The sequence below is a fragment of the Eurypyga helias genome, unplaced genomic scaffold (assembly GCF_000690775.1).
Source record: "Eurypyga helias isolate BGI_N326 unplaced genomic scaffold, ASM69077v1 scaffold42870, whole genome shotgun sequence".
NCBI lineage: Eukaryota > Metazoa > Chordata > Aves > Eurypygiformes > Eurypygidae > Eurypyga > Eurypyga helias.
This window is the reverse complement of record NW_010227094.1, coordinates 23,236-46,685: the sequence shown is the minus strand read 5'-3', so window position 1 is coordinate 46,685 and position 23,450 is coordinate 23,236. Positions and strand designations below refer to the sequence as shown.

At 42.1% G+C, this 23,450-nt stretch overlaps 1 protein-coding gene across 1 annotated transcript in view; it reads right to left on the bottom strand.

Moving 5' to 3' along the window:
* Positions 1 to 2,066: 2,066 nt before the first annotated feature.
* The window catches only part of ATP2A2 (ATPase, Ca++ transporting, cardiac muscle, slow twitch 2), a 44,612-nt gene continuing 23,228 nt past the window's right edge, over positions 2,067 to 23,450 (bottom strand). Inside the window, exons 6-21 of the mRNA XM_010155286.1 lie at positions 23,393 to 23,450; positions 21,575 to 21,660; positions 20,179 to 20,643; positions 17,471 to 17,559; positions 14,625 to 14,727; positions 13,979 to 14,110; positions 13,776 to 13,898; positions 13,372 to 13,590; positions 11,784 to 12,119; positions 11,313 to 11,533; positions 10,127 to 10,329; positions 8,802 to 8,887; positions 8,279 to 8,412; positions 7,108 to 7,225; positions 5,453 to 6,988; positions 2,067 to 2,718 (exon numbers count right to left, since the gene is read on the bottom strand). The exon at positions 23,393 to 23,450 is cut by the window's right edge and continues 41 nt beyond it. Of these exons, the coding sequence (XP_010153588.1) occupies positions 6,719 to 6,988; positions 7,108 to 7,225; positions 8,279 to 8,412; positions 8,802 to 8,887; positions 10,127 to 10,329; positions 11,313 to 11,533; positions 11,784 to 12,119; positions 13,372 to 13,590; positions 13,776 to 13,898; positions 13,979 to 14,110; positions 14,625 to 14,727; positions 17,471 to 17,559; positions 20,179 to 20,643; positions 21,575 to 21,660; positions 23,393 to 23,450 (2,643 nt within the window). The 3' untranslated portion in view covers positions 2,067 to 2,718; positions 5,453 to 6,718. The remainder of the gene's footprint in view (positions 2,719 to 5,452; positions 6,989 to 7,107; positions 7,226 to 8,278; positions 8,413 to 8,801; positions 8,888 to 10,126; positions 10,330 to 11,312; positions 11,534 to 11,783; positions 12,120 to 13,371; positions 13,591 to 13,775; positions 13,899 to 13,978; positions 14,111 to 14,624; positions 14,728 to 17,470; positions 17,560 to 20,178; positions 20,644 to 21,574; positions 21,661 to 23,392) is intronic.

The following is a 23,450-nucleotide window of genomic DNA, read 5'->3' as shown; positions in this document are numbered from 1 at the left end:
GAAGAGCGTGGCTCTTGCAGATTCAGTTGCCAGGGAATAATCCTTACGGGCTGTTACCGCTGGCTCCAGTTAAACAGCGGGCAGGGACTTGGCCTGATTTGGCAAATGGCCTGAGTCTGCTCAGGTGATGTCCGGAGGCTGCTCTGCACTCCATGGAGTTCAGTTGTTGGGGTGAAGAGTTTCAGAAGAACTCCTGAGGTGCCCGGAGCGCTGCAGAATGAGCAGAGGGTGGACTGCTGCCCAATAACAAGGCTGTTGGGGACAGTCTCCTTCCTCTGTGGCTGTCAAGGGGGCTCATCCATGCAATGCTGAGAGCGAGGCGCTGGCGCTGGAGGAAGATGAAGCTGTTCATCTTGGCATCTCAGCACATACATACTCTTTGGCAACGTTCTCTTCATACGGCTGTGCTCCAAAGGGCTGTTTGCAGTTCATTAGGGTGATCAGTTATGAGTTAATCTCACAGATCGTGATTTAAAGAACTGTTTAAAGTCAGGAGCTTGGTCTCTGTTCCCTCACCAGCCAGGTGCCGTCAGCTCAGAGATGCCGGAAGCAGCTGTGGACTGTAGGTTGCTGGGACAGCATCCTGGGAGCCAGAGCCCTTCTCTGGAGTGGCTTCGTGGCGTCACGGAGCTTTACACTTGATGATAATTCCTAACGGGCAGCAGAGGAGCCAGGCAGCAGGAGGCACTTTTACACAGGGTGTTGGTACAACATCGAGTGTGTGGGCCTGAGAAACTGGATTTGAGGAAGTGGTGAGCCTCGTTTTCCTCTCCCTGTTGGGGAGGTTGGGAAGAGGGAAGTTTCTTCCACCCTGTTCTGGCCAAGTGACTTCACACAGACACCGAGCCACGTCACTAACGCGGCCACGGGGCACCTGCCACCACCTCTTGCTGCTCCCCGTGGCGGGGCAGCTGGAAGCTGTGCTGGTGCCAGCGCGGGTGGCACGCGCCGAGGACAGGCTATAAATACGGCGGTGGCGAGAGCTGCAGTCGGAGATAACAGCCGAGAGCTGGACGCGGCCCCGCCAGCCACAGCCCAGGGGTTAGGAGCAGAGCCCAGCTTCCCTGGAACAACACTACCATAGTAGGAAGCGGCTGCAAGGCAGCTCAGCCCCACGCGTTAAGGCTTCACCCGCCACCTCCCAGTTCAGCCTGACAACAGAATCTGAGCCTTGTATTTTTAAACCTCAGGCCGTTGTGTTTGAAGGGTCTCAGATGCATCACCTCGTTTGGATAACGCCGCGTGCTGGCAGCACGGGCCAGAGGTTAAGAGGCACCACATTTAATTTAAAACACATTACCGAGGTTGGCCGAAGGTGTGCTTTTAAGAGATTCCCCTCCTCCTACTCCCAACAGAATTTAGTTTATGGGCTCTGGAGCAGAGCGCAACAGGACAGTTGGGAAAATCCAGCTTTTACCTTTGGAACGCTTTAGTCTTGCCTAACGCTCACCACAGCCTCCTGCACTGTCCTCGCTGGCAGAAGAGCCCACGGTCGGGGGAACGGAAGCACTGCACAGGCTTCATGGCAAACGCATCCGGTTAATCATCCTCTTGCCCACGGAAGGGGGAAAAGCCTAGCAGCTACTTCAGGCTGGGGCAATTTAGAAAACAGAAAAGGACAAAAAAATAAAAGATGTATTTGGGAAAAGAAATGTTTATTCTTAAGTTTCTCAGAGGGGTTTTACAAACAATGGAGCATTTTTTTAAAAAAATCGAGTGATCAAAGTACTTGACAGTGTCCCTTCAACACACACACAAAGCCCCTGGACAGAGGAAACCACACCAGCGAGGAGGTCAGTGCTGCCGGCAGGGCAGCTGGCATCTGCATAGTTCTAGGAGGAAAGATTGCAACGGTGTTGGTGCTAGCAAATGTCATCCTGGCATTAACCTACGGACACATGTACCTGCGGAAAACAAAGTGCATAAAATAACACGCAAAGTATGTATTATAGAATAAATTTATTTACCTGATACACATGAAACTAGGTGTGATGCTCCTCACTGTCAGCATGTGACCCGACACCCGATCTTATTTACAGCTCTACCGGTCACACATGCAGTCGGCGGTTGCTTTTTCACGAAGTGCATCACGGTATTTCGTATTGCACCAACATCTGTCTTGCTGCCTTGCATCTACAGAAGTTACGTTGCAGTGCAAAAGAGGTTGGTTTGCACATGATAAAAGATCCAGAGTTAGGAACTGGAGGCTTACGGTTTACCATCCACCTGCCATCTCGTCCGTGAGTTTTATGAATAGGATAGCACTGTACACAAGCTGCTGAGTAGCGTGTTCGGATGACAGGATACAGAGAAAGAGTTGTCTACAACCAAAGGCATGCATTATTTTTGATATCGTACATTTTAGAAACCTGGACGTTTTACATACAGAAATATGGAAAACTGGCTGACAGCTCCACCATTCTTGTTCACGGGTAAACAAACTCTTCTCCACGCAGCACAGAAACCAAACTTCTCTGGAGAGAGTTTCCAACTCGGTAAGCTATATTGCACGTTTGTACATCTGGATAGTGAAGTCCTAATGGTACCACACGTTTCTTCCACAGAGAACACAATGAGTTTTGTTTTAGGGAAAGCAAAGAATCTTTACACATGATACATGCAGAAGTTTTGGTAGATGTGTTGCTAAAAACACATGCACGCAACAAAACAACCTTACATTTCTGCAAAATTGTTTAGGAAGCGATTACTCCAGTATTGCTGAAAAGGAAAGAAAGAAAAGGTATCAGTTAATGAAAGGATGAATGCTCAGTATCATTACACAAGCAAGACCAAGATAACAGTGCAGAAGGAGGAATGTTAAGGCTGATACTGGCTGCTCTGTCATTGAAGGGACACTCTCAGGTTACTCTGGACTTTAAAGCCAAGACCCCTTTGGGTTACGGCTCGGTCCTTTGGGATGCAGCAGAGCTCCCTTTGGCATCCACAAAGCCAGCACATCCGACAGCAGACCGCAGCCGGAGTTCAGATGTGCTTGGGCAGCTTTTGCCCTTCTCTGCCTCGCAAGAGACAAGCCTCGCTTCTTCATTATTTTTACTTTCAAGTTCTGTACTACGCAGCTAGAGCTCAAGTTTAAAAACTTCGTGTTTTCCTAATCAAGGCATTACACTGCGAGTTTGGCCCCAAAGTGACCTAACAGTGTCCCTTTTCCAAGTTATGCAGCCTATTCTGGGAAGCAGTAGGAAAGCTTTGAAGTCAGTGAACGACACCAATTAACGTGTAGGCGAAGGGTAGAGTACAACGTAATAAAGCTACCACTGTACTTTACCCCTAAAACACAGCATAAGCTTAGCTGTGTGTCCGGGAAAGGACCGTGTACTCCCATTCCCTACAACTTTGATGGTGGCTCTTCAAAACGCTGCTTCGACACTATAAAATTTAGTCTCTTCCTGCTAAGATTTGAAAATGCATATTAATGTAATCAAGGATGTAATTAGCAGAGATTAGGGAAACAGTTAATGGTTAGAGGTGCAAAAGAGTAAACAAAGACAGGTGCAAGAGACAGACAACTTGGTATCAGCTTTACCTCCCTTCATCTCAGCAAACTGAACCATCTTTAAGCTGTTTACTCTGCTCATGGGCTGTGTTCTTGGCACAGGGACACGACTGCTGTACTGCATTTTATCATCAGGGTAACAACTCGTTTGCTTACCATCAGCCTTCTCCAAAACAGCCTCGCTACAAGCACGAGCCTCACCGCATTCTGACAGACCGGCACGTGTTTTTCTGCAGCCCCTCTCCTTTATTTGCAGTAATACTTGGGGAAACCAAGCGTGAGCTATTTCTACTGCCAGCAAAGAGGAGCAGCTCACTGTAGCTCGAACAGTACACCTTGACTCACAGCTGACAGCAGAGAGGGCCCAAGGCTCCATGAAGATAAAAGCCCCCATCTAAATCTTTGCTGCCTGACCGCTGGCTCTGCTCCGATTTGGGCCAGGCTACACAACACTGAAGCGAGGAGCAGCTGCCCTCATATCCAGCCCCACTGGTTTCCCAGCGTAAGCCGATAAAGGTAGCATCAACCCCATGACTGGTGCTGGTCTTACACCCCTCTCGCACTAGAAAGTCAGTAGTGACAGGCGAGGACACTAAGGAATACAGAAAACAGCAGAGATGAAAGCTCAGGGAGATGGGAACAGAAGGAAACAAAGTTATGTTCTAAAACTGGGGTGGGAGATAAAGCCTGGGAAACTAGGAGTTATTTCTGCTGAAGGAAGTGCTTCTGTTCATCTACTCACAGGAGTTACCTACTTCCATCCCCAGCTGACCCTAGCACAGCGAGGAGGCTGGAGAAGAAATCCATAGGGAACAAAGAAATCAAGAGTTTCAACTTTGAGATGCTGGGTTAGCGGTTGGACTTGATGATCTTAAAGGTCTTTCCCAACCTAAACCATTCCGTGATTCTGTGTTGGTAAGTGTACTCTAAATCACAAAGTCCTCCCTTCTTGGCTTCTCTAGATGGAAGGACTGATGGCGGAAGAGTGACAGGATCTGCACGATTACAGACAGCATTGTAGTTAGCTCACGTTCTTGCTGTGCTTTACTAACCCTATGTCCTGTTTCTATAGTTCCTGTGCTTGAAAAGCCAGGCCGGCAGCTGCCTTGTGCTACTCAACGCCAGAAGCCCACTCGTGCAACCTCCCAGAGCCTGCTCTGAGACCAGAGCCCCAGCACTGCAGCTCCAGGATCACAAGGAAGCTTGCAGCAGAGGGATTCCAGGGCAGACCGCTTCGCTGCCTACAAGAAAGCTTGGAACAATTATTACCCTCCAGGAGGAATCAGAAAGCTGCATTTGGTTATTAAAGCAGGCAGTAATGCAGCACCTGCCACTCTACAGTCACCCCAGTCCAATCTCCAAAGACTATCCCGTTAAACTGGGACTGTTCTTACGGCTTTTCCTATGACCACTGTACAGAATGCTTCCCCTTACTGGGAACAACCAGCTGGTTTGCAAAAGGAGTGCCTGCAGATACCAGCACTAGGGAGGGCTGGTCAGCCCTAAGGGCATCCCCTTTTCAGGGCAGGAAAAACCTTTGGAGCAAACCCGCACCTGACCACAAGTACCAGAGTCTTTTGGACACTAAACATTCACATCAACAGCTGTCACTGCCTTAAGTTACAGATTTGTCCAATTTTCTCTCAAACTCAAGACCAAAAGCTGTAAGATCTTGGGGCACTAAGGCTCCTGGTGCTGTAATACAAGACCTAAAATACACTAAACCAAAAGCAAGCTCTTTGCCTTTGGAATCGGTAATTTGAGCTTCAGACCACAAAACAAAGCCTAAAGTGGTGATAATAATGTAGCACAGCAGAGTTTGACAAAACACAGCATGGGAATGAAGGAAATTACTATTTATTCTTCAACATGTATACAGCATATGCTATTTTACAGCAAGTCACCACTGGCATGGTGAAATGGAAGAGAAATACTCACTTTAGTCGATGAAAGTTGGAAGGCATTGGAGAAAAACACCACAGTTAGGACTGTTAATGACTTACACATTGTTGATACAGGACTGAATCTGAAAACATGCTTTAACATTTACCGCAATAATGAAGGTGGTTAGTGCCACATTAAAATAAAAATAGTTCTATACAATATGTTCAATTTGGTCATGTGCTATTTACAGATTTTACAAAAAACACACACGAGCTTGTTACTTCAAGTCAGGCTAATAACAGGCCAGCAGTAACTCCATGTATACAACTGATCGTTAGTGCCCTAAGTGTAGGAAATCCAATTTCTAGCAATGCAGTGCAAGTTGTTTTTCCAGGTCTCATTACAAGTTTTGATCTTAAGGGGAGGGGGAAAGAAAAAGGATCTGACGCATATAAGTAAGGTATTAAACCCCAACTTAAACCCTCTTCTGGGATTAAAAGATTGTTTGTTAAAAAGGCTTGGTTTAGGTTTGAGTAGACAGAAGCAGCCCTCCCTATCCCTGCATAATGGGCAACACTGGCAAAATAAGGTCTGTTACAATAAAATACAATAGACACTTAAATAAATAATCTTAAAAAAACAACCCTATGTGTGTTGAGAGTTATGAAAGAACCCCAGCAGGCTGCACCTGGAATGATGTTTTCTGCACGAGCAAGATCAGGCATACCTCATACAGAAACTGGTGTAAACAAGGACAGTCAAGAACCGAGAGAGAGGGAACAGGAAGAAGGGAAGCCGAGAAGAAATCCTGACCGAGGTAGCAGTACTCTCTACCCAGCACAGAAAGTTCTGCTTACGAATAAAACCTGACTGTATGACAAATTAAGTTTGGATGACCATGCAGAAGACAAACAGTTACATGCTTTTTTAGTTTTAGACGACACACATTCATTCCCTAAAATCTGCTGCCAATTTAGTTTGATAGTGTCCGCTGGCTCAAAACAAATTTATTCTTTACACGATGAATAGACTATTGAACAGAACACTGTACATGCTTTTCATCTACAAAAAAATATTTGCATAAAATAGTGTTAGTTCTCTGTACATGTCAATGGACACTTTAACTGTGTATAAAAGAGGAATATATTGCCCCCACTGAAGTCAGAAAAAGCAAAAAAACAACCAAAATCTAGATTATGAAACCTCCATCACCGGCAAATATGTTCATGTGAAAATTCAGCAGAAATAGACAGTTGCTCTAAACAATAAAAAAATTAAGTTAAACTTTTTCTTTCCATGTAAAACTCGTCACCATGTCAGTCAAGACCAGAACATATCGCTAAAGTTAGTGTCTGTGCTGTAAAGCCAGATAACCAAGGGCATAGTAATGAACACAAACGGCCAGGAAACTCCTTCGGTGCATGCTGACAAAGAACATGGTTTGGTGGCAGGCCGCACACTATCTTTACCAGGTTCCAGGTAGTTACGGGCCACGTATTTAAGTGTTTCATCCAGCAGAATGACAGGTAGTGAGATTTTCAATACCATCAGCCATTGTGTCACGTTCAAAGGTGTGATCTGGAAGATAATCTGAAAGAAAAACCAAGCATTACACCTTTTCTCCCCTCCATCCCTCCTCGCCTGAAGCTCCAGACAGGTGCTGGCTCTATCTCCAAGATGAGGGATGGGTGTAAGATATGTGCACTTACTGGCAGCGGTTCCACGTAAAGGATAAGGAAGTGGAGCGACATGGACAAGCAAATAGCGCCCACCAGCCAGATATTTTCCCATGGGGGCATCCTCATCAAGGACTGATTTTCTGATAGACTGCAAGAGAGACACGGTACTTGTGTTCATAACACACCAACAGGAAATTCAGTACATTGGAAAACTAGCTGGAAAGAAAAGCAGCATGGCAAGTCACAACTGTCCCCATCATGAAGGGCAGAAAGATGCCAAGATACAGTTTTATAGGTCTTGCAACTTTAAACTACCTTGGAAGTCTGCTCAGATTTAAGACCACAATTCAGCTTCTCACTTATTTTTGAAAGCTTTGTGTGTTCTACTCATTCCTGACCTAGTCTACCTTTTTGGTAAGACCCCGACATCCTCGGGAAAGATGGGCACAGCAGCGTTAAGACAGAATCCTCCCCAGTTTATTGTATGCCTGGGCACCCAGTGCACCCACTTCTCCTGAAGTTCACTTAAGGACTGCATACACAGAGGGCCAAGCACTGGCACCTTCTTAATGCTTGTTCTTTATTCCTGCTCCTCAGATCCAGCCTGCATTTAGGCTGTGCTGCCGAAGAGGCTGAGATCCAGAACATCAGATGTAGAGCAATGGCTTACTATGTAGGACTCCTGCAGCACACTTGTGTTCAAAGTTTATTTGTTTTTCAATTAACTGACCTCTAAGCTATTTGAAGAAAAGTACCCTTGACATTGTGCTATTTAGTGGTTTCCATTTATAATCTAATATTAATTGGCTAAACCCACACTCCCTTAGGGCAGGAAAAACTATTTTCCATATCTTCAGCATTCTTATTTTAGTTCTCCTTGATATCACTTTATACCAACATAGGAGGGATAATCTGATTGATTAAGCTTAGATTAGAAATAATGGAAAATATTTCAGTTGTTCGTGCTTAGTAAAATACCAGATTGAATTGGCAGACTTAAAAATATACCTTATGATAAGAGATCTCAAATGTTATCTAAGAGACTCACTTTTGTTTGCACTACCAGGATTCGGAAAGGAAATATGACTCATTCTTCATTAGCTGAGCTGTCTGTGTCCACACACTGACAATCGAAGTGCACAAAGGTAGGATCCTGGATAAGCTATGGGAAAACTTTGCTTCCCTCTTTGGACATACGAACCTGTTGAGAGCATTGCACATCTCTATGGTGACGAGTACAGACAGAGCCATTGTCATTGGATACGGAGACTCAAAAACCACACAGTCGACACCAAAGAAGTCTGGATTGTCCTCTTTGCACTGGAGAAAATGGCTCTGGAACAGAACAATGTGAACTCAATTCCACAGCTTGTTAACTTTTGAAATAAGACTAGCAGCTATGAAATAAGCAGCGAGTATCAGGAGAACAAAACTTTCTAACAGGACTCCTACAAGCACTGGTTTTAAACTTTTGCTGGCTTTAGAAAATCCCCATTAGTCTTTTACTTACAAGACAGTCCTTCAAATCATTTAGAAGCTCAGGTACACCACCTTTGCACTTCAGTATTAAATAATCAAAATCAAGTTCTACACCAATGAGTCTTGAAAACATCTCATTATATAAATTCCTGTAACTTACTGTTTTTCTACAGCCATTTCAAGTAACAATATGGAAGAAGCACACACCTCCCCTCTCCCCCAGAGATATTAAACTGAGCAAATACCAGCTGATAAAAGGTAACTCTTGGACCACCATCAGCAGCGATAAACCACCAAGCAGCAGCACCCACTGTGGCAGCACCAACGTAACCTTAAAGAAGACAAAGCACTTTTTCAGCATGGTGAACTGTACGCAAGAGGAGATCTCACTTGCTACAAAGACTTCTACATCAAGACCTCCTGTTCTGTAAAAGAATGGATTATAATTCATTTATCTCCTATGCAAGAAACCTACTCCACTGGCTGCAACTCAAATAACCATTAAATACTGTACTGTTGGACAGATTCTGATATCTGCTAGCGCAGCTGACAGTTAGACCTTAAAGCAAACAAGGGTATTACTTGGAGTAACTGAGCTCCAATTTTTCTTTTTCCTTTTCCCAGAACCCAGTGTGTCTGTACTTACATAGTAAGGAAACCGCAGTAATCGTTAAAGATCATGAAGTCAGTTATGAAAATTAAGGAGACAACTCGAAGACAGCATGCATGAAGCATCCACAGAGATACTTATTCCAGCTTTACAGCAGTACTGCAAAATTTAAGGTTTAAGCCTACATCCATTGATTTCACAAGTTGATAACCCTTTCCCCGATTACAGCAGGCCAGCAGACCTGTTTGCTGTGTTCTACTTAAGCACGAAGACCCTTAGATACACGACAGCTGTCCTTCAACCTTTGCAGTAGTCCTACGTACGACCAAGGGCTACAGCCGGTGCGCATTCACTAATGGCTGCTCTTGGTCCTTTACTCCCAACCCCACACATGCTCGTCTTCGTCAGGCTGACAGTTACTGCACAGACGAGCTAAAATCTGCTGTCTCAGTGCTCTGAGCTCAAAGTATTTCAGCCTGGAACGCATCAAATGGGAAAAGGCAAGTAGGTGGCTGCTTGAGAACAGAGGTCAGACTCTGCTCCAAGTTTATCTAATCCTGAAGGGCTGCTTGCTGAGAACTGCAGCACCATCCACCATCAGACAGTTCTGAAGGTCTAATCCAGTGTGGCAGTGTATGAAATTTCTAAAGGTTTCCTAGTTGTCAAAATATGCTGATGAAGTGGCTAGTGTCATACTGATGATATGCTTTTGGTGCCTCTGTTGCTACCAAAGGTGGAGGGTGTGTGGGGAAAAGCCACACTTTTACTGTTCCTATGAGGGCACTGCCTGCAAAAGTGCAAAACAAACTGTGAATCAAAATGTAAGAACACCAGTCCCACAGAACATCCATTGCTATGTCTGGATTTCAGCATACAAGGACATCAGACAAACTGCTTTCTAGTGGATTTAAAAAAAAAACATACTTAAATTTACTTTTAAAAAGTGCCATTGCTACTTACATCCAATAGCTAGGTAACGAAAGAAGAGCCATCCACTGATAAGTGGCTCTTTTGGGTTGCGTGGAGGCTTATTCATGATATCAAGATCAGGAGGATTAAAGCCCAGAGCAGTAGCAGGGAGACCATCCGTCACGAGGTTTACCCATAGCAGTTGGACAGGAATTAGAGCTTCAGGAAAACCCAGGGCAGCAGTCAAGAAGATACTATTAAAAAAAAAACAAAAACCACAACCCCAACTGTTATTAGCTTATTCTTGTGCACGTAAATAAGTCCTTTTAAAACTTAAGCCTAAGCCTGCAGCACCACTTCTGTCTTCTTGTACAGTTACCTGCTTAATGTTCACAAAACTAACACTATATCCAACAGCCATCACACATATCCAACAGCAGTAAGTTTTGAAGAATTTCTTTTTTCTGGTAACTTCAGGAAGTGAAAAGTTTCTGCTTTAGCCTTGTTTTTCTCCCCTACTCTCCTTGTCTGCATAGGTAGATATATACTCACATGCCTAAAGGCTTGCAAGCCACCTTCTAAAAACACTAACACTTGGAGACATAATAGCATTTTAGCTCAAGTATCTCAGCCTCGTTTAGCCAGATTACTGCTTGTCCCTGCAACAACTGAGTAAGCAGGTTGTATGGCTCCAACCTGTGTGAATAAAACCAGAACTGGGGCTACAGCAAGAGCTGCAGAAGAACAGCTTTAAATTCACCAGAAACAAGGCAAGACAACTGTTGTGTTATATTCCACTCTGGGGCAAAAAAGCAACATTAGGAAATGCATTCTGTAGCGCTGGGTCACCATTCCTCCAAAGACGTTCTTCTGTAACTTGAGGTTAAACAAACATCTAAGTTACATCTGCGGCCAAGTTATCTCACATACCAAATCTTGTAATATTTCCTGTTCTAGAGAATTATTCTAATTCTAGAAGTAATATCCTAGCTCAGTAGATGGTTAAACGCTTTAGGATTATATGCGATGTGAATCTTGCGTATGCTAAAATTCCCCAGCAAAGACTAGGCTAGAAGTATGCAGACTTCTGCACAATCACCATGATCAATTACCTGGAGAACCTGTTTCTCTGGTTTTAGTGAGAAATACTGTAAGTAAATAAATAACTAACAATCAAAACTCCATCATCACTACTCTAGGTCAAAGAAAAAACCCCAACCAAACATTTTAAACTTACCAAACAACTTCTCCAACGTTGGAAGAGATCAAGTAACGGATGAACTGTTTCATGTTGTTATAAATTGCACGTCCTTCTTCCACAGCAGCTACAATCGTTGAGAAATTGTCATCTGCTAAAACCATTTCAGATGCAGTTTTAGCCACTGCAGTACCAGAACCCATAGCAATTCCAATTTCTGCTTTCTTCAATGCAGGGGCATCATTGACACCATCACCAGTCTAAAAAAAGAATTTAAAATTGAATAAACAAAAAACCAAAAAGGTGGGCACTTACATATAGGACCAGAAAGGAATTTTGCACTGGGTGTGGCTTTGGGTCTTTAAACAAACAAACAAAATCACTTAAGTGCACAACTATTCTGAGGCTTCAAGTTCAAGGAAACACGGAGGCAAGTGTTTTCTACAACAGGGCATTAGTCTGAAAAGGTTATGAGTGCCTTTCAAAGCAAGTAAGTGTTCAATCACTTACCATGGCTGTAATCTCATCAAAAGACTGAAGAAACTCGACAATTTTAGATTTGTGGGAAGGCTCTACACGAGCAAAGCAACGGGCGTGGTGGCAAGCATCTCTCTGGGCAGCAAGTGAGAGTTCATCAAATTCACGACCAGTAAAGGCTTTTGTAGAAACATCTTCATCTTCCACAAAGATACCGATGCGACGGCAAATAGCTACTGCTGTGCCCTTATTATCACCAGTAATCATAATAACCCTAATACCGGCTTGCTTGCACAGCTTTATAGATGAAGCTACTTCAATTCTTGGGGGATCCAGCATACCCACGCAGCCGACAAAGGTCAAGTTGGTCTGAAACAAGAAAGCACCATGTTTTAGTGCAAGATCCTGCCGACTCCTCACCTGACATTACTGAAAAGACTGTTTTGCTTGCACACTTCACCTCTCAGCACAGTGACATTTGTTTTTTCTCCTTGTTCACAGTATTCTGTGGTTCTACACTGAGCAATTAAGACACTGAGGACGATGTCACTCTGATATCTGGTCCAAAGCAGTGTATTCTGAAGGATATACCTGCTCTTATGTCAGGGTTTTTTTCCTGAAAGGGTTACTTCAGAGAGGTTCTGTTTCACCACACTGTCTTCACAGCACTTTAGCTCTGACACTGAGTTCAGACAGCTGGAGAGAAACTGAAAAGTCCAATCCATATCCACATTTAACAAAGAAGAGGAGGTAAATAAGAATTTAATGATTTTGGAATCAGAGTGCTACATGCCATCATCTACATAATGAGCCTGTGGGAGGACACAGTTCTTTCCCTGAGCCTGACCACACCCTGAAATGAGATCCTGCCTTTCCAAATGTGCCTTGCTTCCAATGCACTGCTTTTATTAGTTAAAGTGCACTCTAGCTGTCAGCCTTGCAAATTCAACCTGCAAGCAGTCAAGTCTCTTTTCTATTATCAGTGCCAGAAGCACAGAACATAAGCCAAAAACTCTCATGCAACTGTTGTCATTTCCCCCCAAAAAACCCTAGCTACCGATTTAATTGGAAAATTACAGGGTAGCTAAGATGATAATCACAGACAGAGCTTCAGCAGCTGACAGCACGGAGGCAGGAGAGTTAACTTGACCCTCAGAGCACAAAAGGGCACGAAATTTCATCACAAGGATTCCCCCAAATTGTCTTGCAGTTGAGCAACAAACTGAAAACCATTAAAGCTGAAACCACAATGCAGTTTTTGGAACATTTTCAGTCAGTCTCTTTAGAACAGTTTAAGGTGTCGTGTTCCCGAGGACCTTACTGATAGATACAAAATAATACAATTTGCAGCTAGCAGTTTAACTGGTGATTTTTTATACTTTCAGCCAAGCAGCAGCATTTACACCCAGCCATCAAGAACATAAGTTTCTTCAGAGACATACAGTCTCTTAACCTGAGCATTCCCTTGACACATGTGACTACTGTGTCTGATATCAAAAATACTCAAAAAGAGAAAATGCCCAGATGCAGCTTCCTCAAAAAATAATCCAACATAAGGACTCACCACTCTCCACTTCGGGAGACAGAGAAGGGTTAAAAAGGTATTTTACTAAAAACTTACCTCATAGTTAATGAAATTTGAGGAGTCCTCAAGATTCATCTCCTCTTTTCTGGGTGGATTGTCATGGGTCGCCAGAGCCAGGCAACGCAATGTGTCTCTACCAGTTCCCCATTCTCTAATGACAGACATTATTTTCTGCTTAATTCCCGAGGTTAGCGGTATTTTAGCACTGCCAACACGGACATGCGTACACCTGTCAATTACACCTTCAGGAGCACCCTGTGGTGTGGGGGGAAAAAAAAAAAAAAAGTAATTTGCTTAATAAATCCCTTTCCATTACAATATCTGCTCAATTTAAGTCCTTCCTTCATCTTCAAGCTGCAGTCAGTTGTGCCATAATTTTTCAGTACTGTGCTACCTTTGCAGCCATTCTGTAACTACCCTGTCTCAAGTGAGGAACTGACCTTAACAAACATCTTACTCATGGATGTGCGGCTTGGTTTATTCGGTGTGCAATAGACAGACATAGACTTTCTGTCTCTTGAGAATTCCAGAGTGAATTCTTTTTTCATGAGTTGTTTTATCACCTTAAAAAAAGAAAATATATTTAGGTAATTCATACTACAAAACTTACTCCCCAGTGAATTCCAGATAAAAGAGTACTGACCGAGTTGCAAGCATTTGCACGTTCGATTCTAGAAAGTCCTTTCAAGTCTGTGTCAAAAACATTCATCTTCTCAACCAAACAGGTAAGCGCCGTTTCTGTGGCTTCACCAACTTTTTCATATACTCCCTTCGCCTTTAGTTAACACAAAGCAACAAAAACACGAGTTTAAACTTCACCCAAAACCCACCAGAGACAAAAGTTCAAGTTTCACAATGGAAAAAACGCTCAACAAGACTTGCTATGGCGTATGAAACAAGCAAGAAGTTTTCAAAAAGCAGATTGGAAGAGTGTGATTTGTAGGAAATGTCAAGCCTTTACTCAAGAGCAGCAGGGAAGGACGGCAGCGCGTTATCACCAAGTATGGAGTCACTGTGAGCTGTAGCCACCCTATGAAGGTGAGGCAAGGCAGGAAAGCAGCAGTGCATTCTACACACCTGGAGATCTCCAAGTTCCAGATTACACTTGCTGCCTGGCTTTAGTTTTCTCAGTGTTCAAACAACTCATTCCCAGAATTAATACTTAAGAAGACCTAAATCCTCTTCCCCTTGACTGGAAGGGGATTTGCCGCCGAAAGGTATTACACAGACAGATGAGAACAAATATTTATCCTCATTCTCAAACTCTCCTCTGTTCTAGATGTACTTACTTCATTGTAATCCAGAGAGGAATCATTACAGAGTGCACAGATCGTTGCAAGTTCCACAAGACCATCATACTGGCTACATTTTATAAGTTTGTCATCTTTATGCCTTTCCAAAGGAAGAAAAGGAGGAGACTGAAGTTAGTTATTTAGTATTAGCATCTCATCTTTTCCCACTTTTTAATCCTTTACTGTATTTCCATTTAGTACAGTGCTTATTAGTTATGGACTCGGAACTACAGAGCCAGAAATTGTTCAGAACAGGTTTGATAAAGGTGAGTTCTCAAGTTCAGATCAAAGTAATGAACAGAATGACATGATTATCAATGAAATCACTACCTGAATTACAAAACCTTATCCTCCGGTGATAGTGTGCTGGTTTTGGCTGGGAGTGTGCTGACTGGGGTTAAACCATGACAGACTCACACCGCAACATAGGAGAGCTCAGTGAAGAGGCATATGAAAGCAGTAGTAGAGTATGTGCAGGACTTGAAGGGGAGTTACAAGTAGGAGAGGGATACCTTTGGAGTTTAGCTTCCTTAACCTTACTGCATATTCTGTAGATTTTCTGCCATGCTTCGAATGAAGCACATTTGGCCTCTAATCTCTTAAAAATCAACCTGTACCATGTATGAACCTCCTAAACCAATGAAAAGCTAAGTCATCCCAATACAAATTCTACTAGAAAAGAAGTACTCTTTCCTAGTAGCCATACACACTTTATGATGAGTATCTTGAGCCTTTAGAAATAGGGAAGGTACTTTTTCCTTAAGTAATGTGTCATTTAGACATCATAAATAAGAACCAACTTCCTGGCTTTCACGTTTGGAAATAGATAGTAAATTAATTGATTTTCTGGAGCATTAGCATACATCTAGAAAAAGCATAAAACCCAACACACTGTTCAACACATTTCTCCCACTACCAAAACGAGCAAGACGTAACTCAAAGAACATATTTCATTAAAGCTCTCAAGAAAAGAAAAAAAGGTCTGGTAGTACAAAGACGTGGATCACTACTCCGTAAGAATTCATAAGTTGACTATGACATGTCCGATTACATAACCTTTTGTTCACTCTCAGCACTGCAAACAAATCCCAGTGCTGCATAACAGCACGTGAACAAAATGCATCTTAAAACCAAGTATGTTTTTCAAGTTTCATTTTTCGTATCATTCTTCAGCCATAACCAGTGCCTTTAAACTCTCAACTCTTAAGTTCCCAGCAGCTCCCAGTTTGTCATCTCGTCTGTGATTTGTTGCAAAAGTGCTTAATGGATATGAGGTAGAGGAGACTGCCTATACAGCTATGGAAGACAAAGAAAGGTGTGTCAGGAGCAGTTCCTATCTAAAGCACCTCCTGCTTTGGGGCAGCACGATGGACTGGGCTGCCTCTTAAGGTCTCCATCACACCTTTGTTTTCAGTGATGGTTTGTAATCCAAGGTGAAGTCAGTCACCTTACTTGAAAGTCACGAATTTTAAAAGCGATGTCTGTAAACGCAGAAGTCAGCCAGCCCTGAAGGCTGGAGAATGTGGCCATTTGTTTCCTTATACCACAAAGGCTGCTGCTGGAGCAATTTCCCTTTCACAGAATGTTCTTTCTCTGCGTTAATGCAGTGCAATTAACATGCTTATTCACATTTCCTCTATTTCAGCACGTAAAAATAGAACATTAACATACATTGATGACGGTCTTATTACTCAACATCTATCACCCCACTATATTTTATTATTTTGTTTATCTAAAGCTCTTGTGAGACCAGCTGAAGCGTAATAGCTGGATGCTTTACAAGATCTAGAATGTCACCTTGGCTAAGTAAATGCTGTCTCCTGAAATGAATGCATAAACTTTTGACAGCAATTAGCTTTGAAACAAAGAGAATTGGGGAATTAAGATTTCCAACTGCTGAGAACACTGTGGTTGTAACTGCTATGAAAATTAAACAGATTGGTAAAGATTCCATGGAATCAGGAACACACGTGTGAAACTCCACAAGGTTGAGATGTTTACAATAACTGAATCTCAGTTCTACTTCATACACAGGAATTCTATTCTGCGAGTAAAACTCGTGGTTTTTAACTTACCGCTTCAAGGACCGGCCAAGTAAAAAGAGCTTTAACAATCCAGTAAGAGGCAGCTCTCCTTCCAGAAACAGGACCCTACGAACTCCTGAAAGTCGTCAGGATGAACCACCTATCCCAGTAGCAGTGATTGCGATCAATAAAGCAAACCAAATGTATCATTCCTTTCCTAAGGGAGCGGGTTTAACCCCAACTCAGACACCGAAGGCTGAGACTAACACACTAATCTGTTCAACTACAGATGCAGAGTCCAATAAACTGAGGGCAGGGAACAGGAATTTACAGTAAAGAACTTAAAAATTAACCCCAACACATTCATAACATGCTTTAGAAAGAAATCTCCCACCTTCTCTGAGGCAGGGGAATTGGAAACACTGAGTTCACAGATTGACAGAGGCTCACCTCTTCACATTTACACAGTTTTTAAAAATAAAGGAAACCTCATTTTGAGGCATTGGCATAGCTAATCTCAGCCCAGTAAGATTCCAGTGAAATAAATTATGGATAGGCTGAGAGGATTTATTTGTAGGCTATCAAAGGAACACTGCAATACTGGAGACTGTATTAAATTTCATGAAGGTTTACTTTTCTAGAATTTAACTTCCTTTTACTGTTAATTACTCTCCCCCCCAGCCCTTCAGTTTGCATTCTCACTGGTTGAGCTTGCATTTATTAACAATCACTACTGGATATTACATGCATCACTTTTCAAGTCTAAAGTAATAGTCAGTGCACAAACAGACAAATATTTAACTTCAACACAACACTTACACTTCTCCCATGGGAGCATACATGGAACCAGTTACAGTAAATTCATTCAGAGAGCAGCTATCTCCTTCTACTCTGTCCAGGACAAACATCTGAAATTAGAGGAAGAAGTGTTATTACCTCTGAATAATAATTAATGCAAAGAGATTTAACCAGGCCTTAAGCAAGCGGGTACAAGAGGCAAGTTCAGGTTGAACAAACAAACTAGACAAAACCAAGTATGATACTCTGAACTTCGATCCCATATGTTTGAACAGCTCCCTATCCTGAAGCATGAAGTACAGAAAACAGCACTCCTGCCTAACTGATCTTGTTTGAAAATTGAATTGTGGCACAAGCACATCAAAGAGTTGAAAACCACTAAACTACGTACACTTCACTTCAGCTGTGAAGACTACTCACACATCCACCTGACAATCCTGACTATACCCAAGCTCTTCCCAGGCTTCAGACTTCAGGAAATTAATTCTCATGTATGTCAAACAGCAGTTCCAATCCAAAGCAGCTTGGAAACTGCCAGTTCTTCCCAAAGTGAATATCAAAGCAACTACAAATGGAGAAACTTCTAGATGTACACAGTGATGTTTTAGAGAAGAGCGAGCCAGATTATGGCCAGTTTCCCATAATACCTGCACTATGTGAAAGTGTTTCCTGTCCTGGTTTTCTCATTCTGAGTCACTTCACCATCCAGCACATTGGTAGCTTAAAACCACCCAGACAGCTCAAGTGCCCTTCCAGCAGAGGCCAAAATGTTCTTTTCAACTAAAGACACTGATCTCAAGGGAGTAGTTGTACCCCAAAAGACACCTGCATCTGAGTCCTCCCTTTGTTTGTTTCCCTTCTAGGAGAGCTGCAGGCAGAACCAAATCTGGGAAGACAGGACACAGACATGGTGCCTGAAGCTGTCCTATTCTTACCACAACATGCTGGACTGGTACTAGAAAATAAAATGTTTTCTCACTGGTTGATACTGTAGTTTAATGGAACTTCCCACCCATTGGTTAGTGTAAGCCATTCTACCATACCATATTTTAGTAACATCTTCCCTTCCCTCATGGTGCTGCTTTACGTTTTAGGAAAGCATCTTGCAGTATCATTTGACTGAAACATTCTAGTACCGGGCTCCTTTGGACACTCAGGAGTTACTCTTTAACATGAAAACTAAAACTACAAATGGAATTACTGTTGTAAAGCAGACTTCTTAAACAGCTAAGCAACCTCTGCTTCGAGTGAAACCACAAACAGGCATGTTGTTTACAGGTGTTAGGATTTTGCTGTCTTGCAGAGTCCCACAAGTAAGGTTGTTCTGTAGCTGCTGGAGGTTAACAAGGAACGAAGTCGTACCGCACAAGATCTAAAACATGTGGCCATCTAAATACAAGGAGTAGAGCATGTTGCGCTTTTAGATAAACACAATTTAAACGATGAGTTAACCAGGGAGGTTAACAAGGAACAAAGTCGTACCGCACAAGATCTAAAACATGTGGCCATCTAAATACAAGGAGTAGAGCATGTTGCGCTTTTAGATAAACACAATTTAAACGATGAGTTAACCAGGAAGCTGCCTGCTTTTGGCATCTGCATGATGAAAAAAACCCTGCAAAGACTAGGGCAGTTATGCAACTCTACTGCAAGTAACCTTCTCTGGAATACTGATGAGCAGCTGCTTTGTGTCTCTTAGGTATAAATACTACAATCCTTAAGGAAGTAGAACAAGTCAGCCACCAATTAAAAAGAAAAAGCCATCAATCACAGGAGAATAGAGTGCTTAAGGCTTACAAACTTTTGCCAAAAAATACTGGTGTGTAGTGCTCAACATTTACACATTTGGAATTCTAAGCCAATGTAATGCCTCTGAGCGTCTGATGTCAAGAGTTGCTACGCCACTGAAGATCTACAAGTATTAAACAGAACTCTGTTTTCTCCATAAAATTCCTACACAAAATATCAAGCATGTGGGAAGCACAGAGTACTGGGAACTACACGTGCTTTACGTTAAGTGACTAGCTAGAAAGCCCCAAATTAATCAACACTAGAAAGAATACTAGGGGGAGAAAGGGCACGTAACTTACGCCTACCTAAAAATACACCATACACTGAAGATGGCTCTGGTGTGCTGGTGACAGGGTCCACTGGACCTCCGGGTTGCCGGATCAGTCATACAATAATGCATGCTGAAAACACTATTGCGATCTACCTCAGATAAGATAACCAAATCAAGGTGGAACCGCTCCGCAGTGAAATGCCTTAGACTACCCAAGCTCCTCTCTCACCTTTTTCCTCAACGTGAAGTTTCTCCACCGTTGTCAACTTGCTAAATTAAAGACGTGTTTTACACTTACACACACCCTGCTCCTACAGTGTATCTATGCTACCTGTCAAACTGGGCATAAATCATACTAAACAATGACCGGTGGACTGAACAGCTTACGGACGAGTCAATACAAGGCTGCTTGAGAACAACTTGCTTTCCATCAAGTGCGGGTACAGCTATTTTTGGCCATGACTAAATAAGGGAAGAGATAAAGCCTTAAGCACTACACAGTGGAAAACTGAATTAAAAGTGGAAGCTTATCTTAGGAAAATAAAGCAAGATTTTGATGATATGAGAACCAAAAGACTCATAGTCAAAAGAATTCAAGCAATGCTGACCATTCAAACAGAGCGGCTGGGGAGAAAAAAGAAAAATAGAAGCAGCTAGTTCGACATACCCTGCAGACCGACATCTGATTCGTGGTCAGAGTACCAGTCTTGTCAGAACAAATAACTGAGGTGCAACCCAACGTTTCCACAGAGGGAAGACTTCTAACAATAGCATTCTTCTTGGCCATTCTCCGGGTTCCAAGAGCCAAGCAGGTGGTAATGACAGCAGGCAGACCCTCAGGAATAGCAGCAACAGCAAGAGCAACAGCAATTTTAAAGTAATAGATAGCACCTCGAATCCAGGAGCCACCGTGCACCGGATCGTTGAAGTGACCAATATTTATTATCCAAACAGCGATGCAGATAAGTGAGATGACTTTAGACAGTTGCTCTCCAAACTCATCCAGTTTCTGTTGGAGCGGGGTTCTCTCCTGTTCTGTAGCCACCATCTCATCACGAATTTTGCCTATTTCAGTGTTTACTCCTGTAGCAATAACCACTCCCATAGCTTTGCCAGCAGCAATGTTAGTACCCTAATGGAAAGAAAGAAGAGGGAAAACCTGTCATCAATCTAGAAACAGGTGTTTGGGTTTTTTTAATTACTATTATCAATTTTATTTTAAAATTAAGTAACACTTTATACAAATCCAGACTCTTTCAGCTATGATATGGAAAAAAGTGAAGAGGAAGAGAATGACATTCCCCCAGTATCTGTAAGAGAATAATCCAGTGTAGAATTCCTGCTTACAGAAAGGGCTCAAAACAAATCAGTATTGATCTATTACAGCAGCACAAACTCAGCTGCCGAATAAGCAATATGTATTTCAACTGGAATCTTAAGTGTGTTTTTCCTTTCTTTATTAGAATTATATTTTCTCAGATTTAATGTTATTTACTATGAGTAATAGATGTGTTCTGTGAGGCTCCCTGTGTAAACATACTTAACACGAGACAGAACAGATTTTCTAGAAGGAGCCTACCAACAGCAAGAGAAGTGTCATTTAGTTATCTGAAAGGTATTCAAAGCTTCCTTTAAAAAATTTTGAATAAATCATTTCTTTCCTATATGGAAAGCCAGGTCTCAATTTTAGCCACACAATACCACAAACTTGTGCGGGCATTCTTACCAGTCTTAAGAACTAGTACTTTAGAAAAGCAGTGTAGAACCACTTAAGAAGTACGTGCGCTCCAGCATTCATGACTTTGTTGTGAAGGACAAAAATCCATTTCCTTATATAAAGTGGTCTGAACAAGCATCTTCCCTGAGGACACCTTTAGTAAGAGTTAGTTCTAATTTTTAATTAATTCAGCTTGACATAGATGGAGCCATGCAGATTTCTATAGAGAATACAGCAATGAAGTCCTACAGCTTTTAGGTGAAGACCTGAAGTTCTGCATGTTTTTGTTTATCAGCTTCAGTATTATTTCATAAAAGCTTTGAAAACTTCAGAACAAGTAACTTACAGAAAAAAGCATGTTCTTCTTGTCTTGGTTTACAGCTCGAGGATCAGGCACAGGGTCAGTGTGCTTGATAACAGACACAGATTCACCTAAAATAAGGACAATAGTCTTACTAGATTATACCCACATCACCTTGAGTCCTGTAGGGAACTGAAAAATTACAATCCTCTGTCCTAAAATTTGTTAAGGTGTCACACTTCTTTCCTCAAATGCTTGGGGTTTTTTTCATTGCTTAAGTGCAACAGGAAATATTTCAGCTGACAGAAAGATGAATGGCTGGCTTTTAATGAAAATAGGAAAGGATTTAAGTAAACATTTCATATAGTTAGCTTTAATGAAGCATACATCATGTCTTTTCAGGAAGATGAAAAGTGGTCAAATAAGCAGCTGGTACTCCACCCCTCCTTTTAATGTAGCAAGATCTACTGTATGAATTAGGTATTTTGTGCCCTTCTCACACAGTAATGAGCATTTCTGTTCTCTACACACTGTAAGGGATATGTTCTCATTTAAATAATTAGTTGCTACCACAGTTCTGCACCTGTGATGGTATACATCGCAGGTATACTGCAGACCTTATCAATTTCTATAAACATGTCACACAGGTATACAAACGTTTCTTTTCTATAAAAACAGGTGTTAATTACTACATCAGATTTCATAAGATGGTAACTCTGACTGAAGCTAGGAGCACACTACTGTTTGTAAGCTCAAGAGACACAAAGCTCCCTGCTTTTAAAAGCTTTGTGAATTAGCATCTTAGACTTCAGACCCACTTTATTAGTTAGGAGACTCAAGCAACTTAAACCAGGCTGAAAACAGAAAAGGTTTCCTTTAGAAAAAAACCTTATTTAAGCAAAAGCAAGGAATTATTCCCTTTATATAGGCTGCCTCTGGATTTCTTCTACTTATTTCTATTCCGATAGCTTGAAAAACATGGAGTGCCTACACTTTCTTATGCTAAACATAAGTAACCTTCATCAGTTCTGTGCTGTTCTGGATCTGTACTGAGAAACACTGGGGCCTGTTTCAAGACATACTGGAGGATCAAAAATAGGTTTCTTATGAACGTTTCACTGTTTTAAAATTCAGGTCTAGCTATCATCAATTTACACTACCAAAACAGGCAGACAGATCTTCATGTTCCAGCTGAGAGAAAAACGTTATAGCATGCTTGGCTGATTCCTAGCTTCTTGCCTTATATTCAGAAGTACAGCTACTTTGTTGGTTTGTTTTCAACAAATCTGAAAAGTGCTCTAAATTTAGCTCTCCTGCACTTGAGAGGCGGTAGCAGAAAACACATGAATGTGCATGCACAGAATTTCAGCAAATAAGGCTTGAGTATACAGTCTCTTTTGTATCAGCGGTTTAAAAGCTGCCTGATTTTAAAAGTTACTCTCTCGTGAGAGAAATGGGTAACTGTTACATATGACATTTTGTAAGACTTTCATACTTTCATATTTGATCAGTGACAAGATGTTCAAACCTAGAAGACTGACTGCATAAACAAGAACATAAAGTCTTCATCTTTTAATTTAGTTTCCCACAAGTTAAGGTGCCTCTCCCAGCGGGAGGGAGAAAGACCAAAAAGTCTCAGAACATTCATCCCACTAAAGCAAACATGTAAATCCACTGATGAAGCAACACATTCAGCCACCCTAAGAGTTACAGTATTGGATCAGTAATTTACTGTACTTGAATACAACAAAGTACTAGAATAGCTACAGGCTTGTTTCTAATGGTTTACTCTAAACAAACCGTGAAAAGGCACTTTCAATTACACACACACACACAATTCTTCAGAATTCACAGAAATTGTACCTGTGAGAATGGACTGGTCTACCCTTAGAGTCGTAGATTTGATAGAAGTAATTCTTAT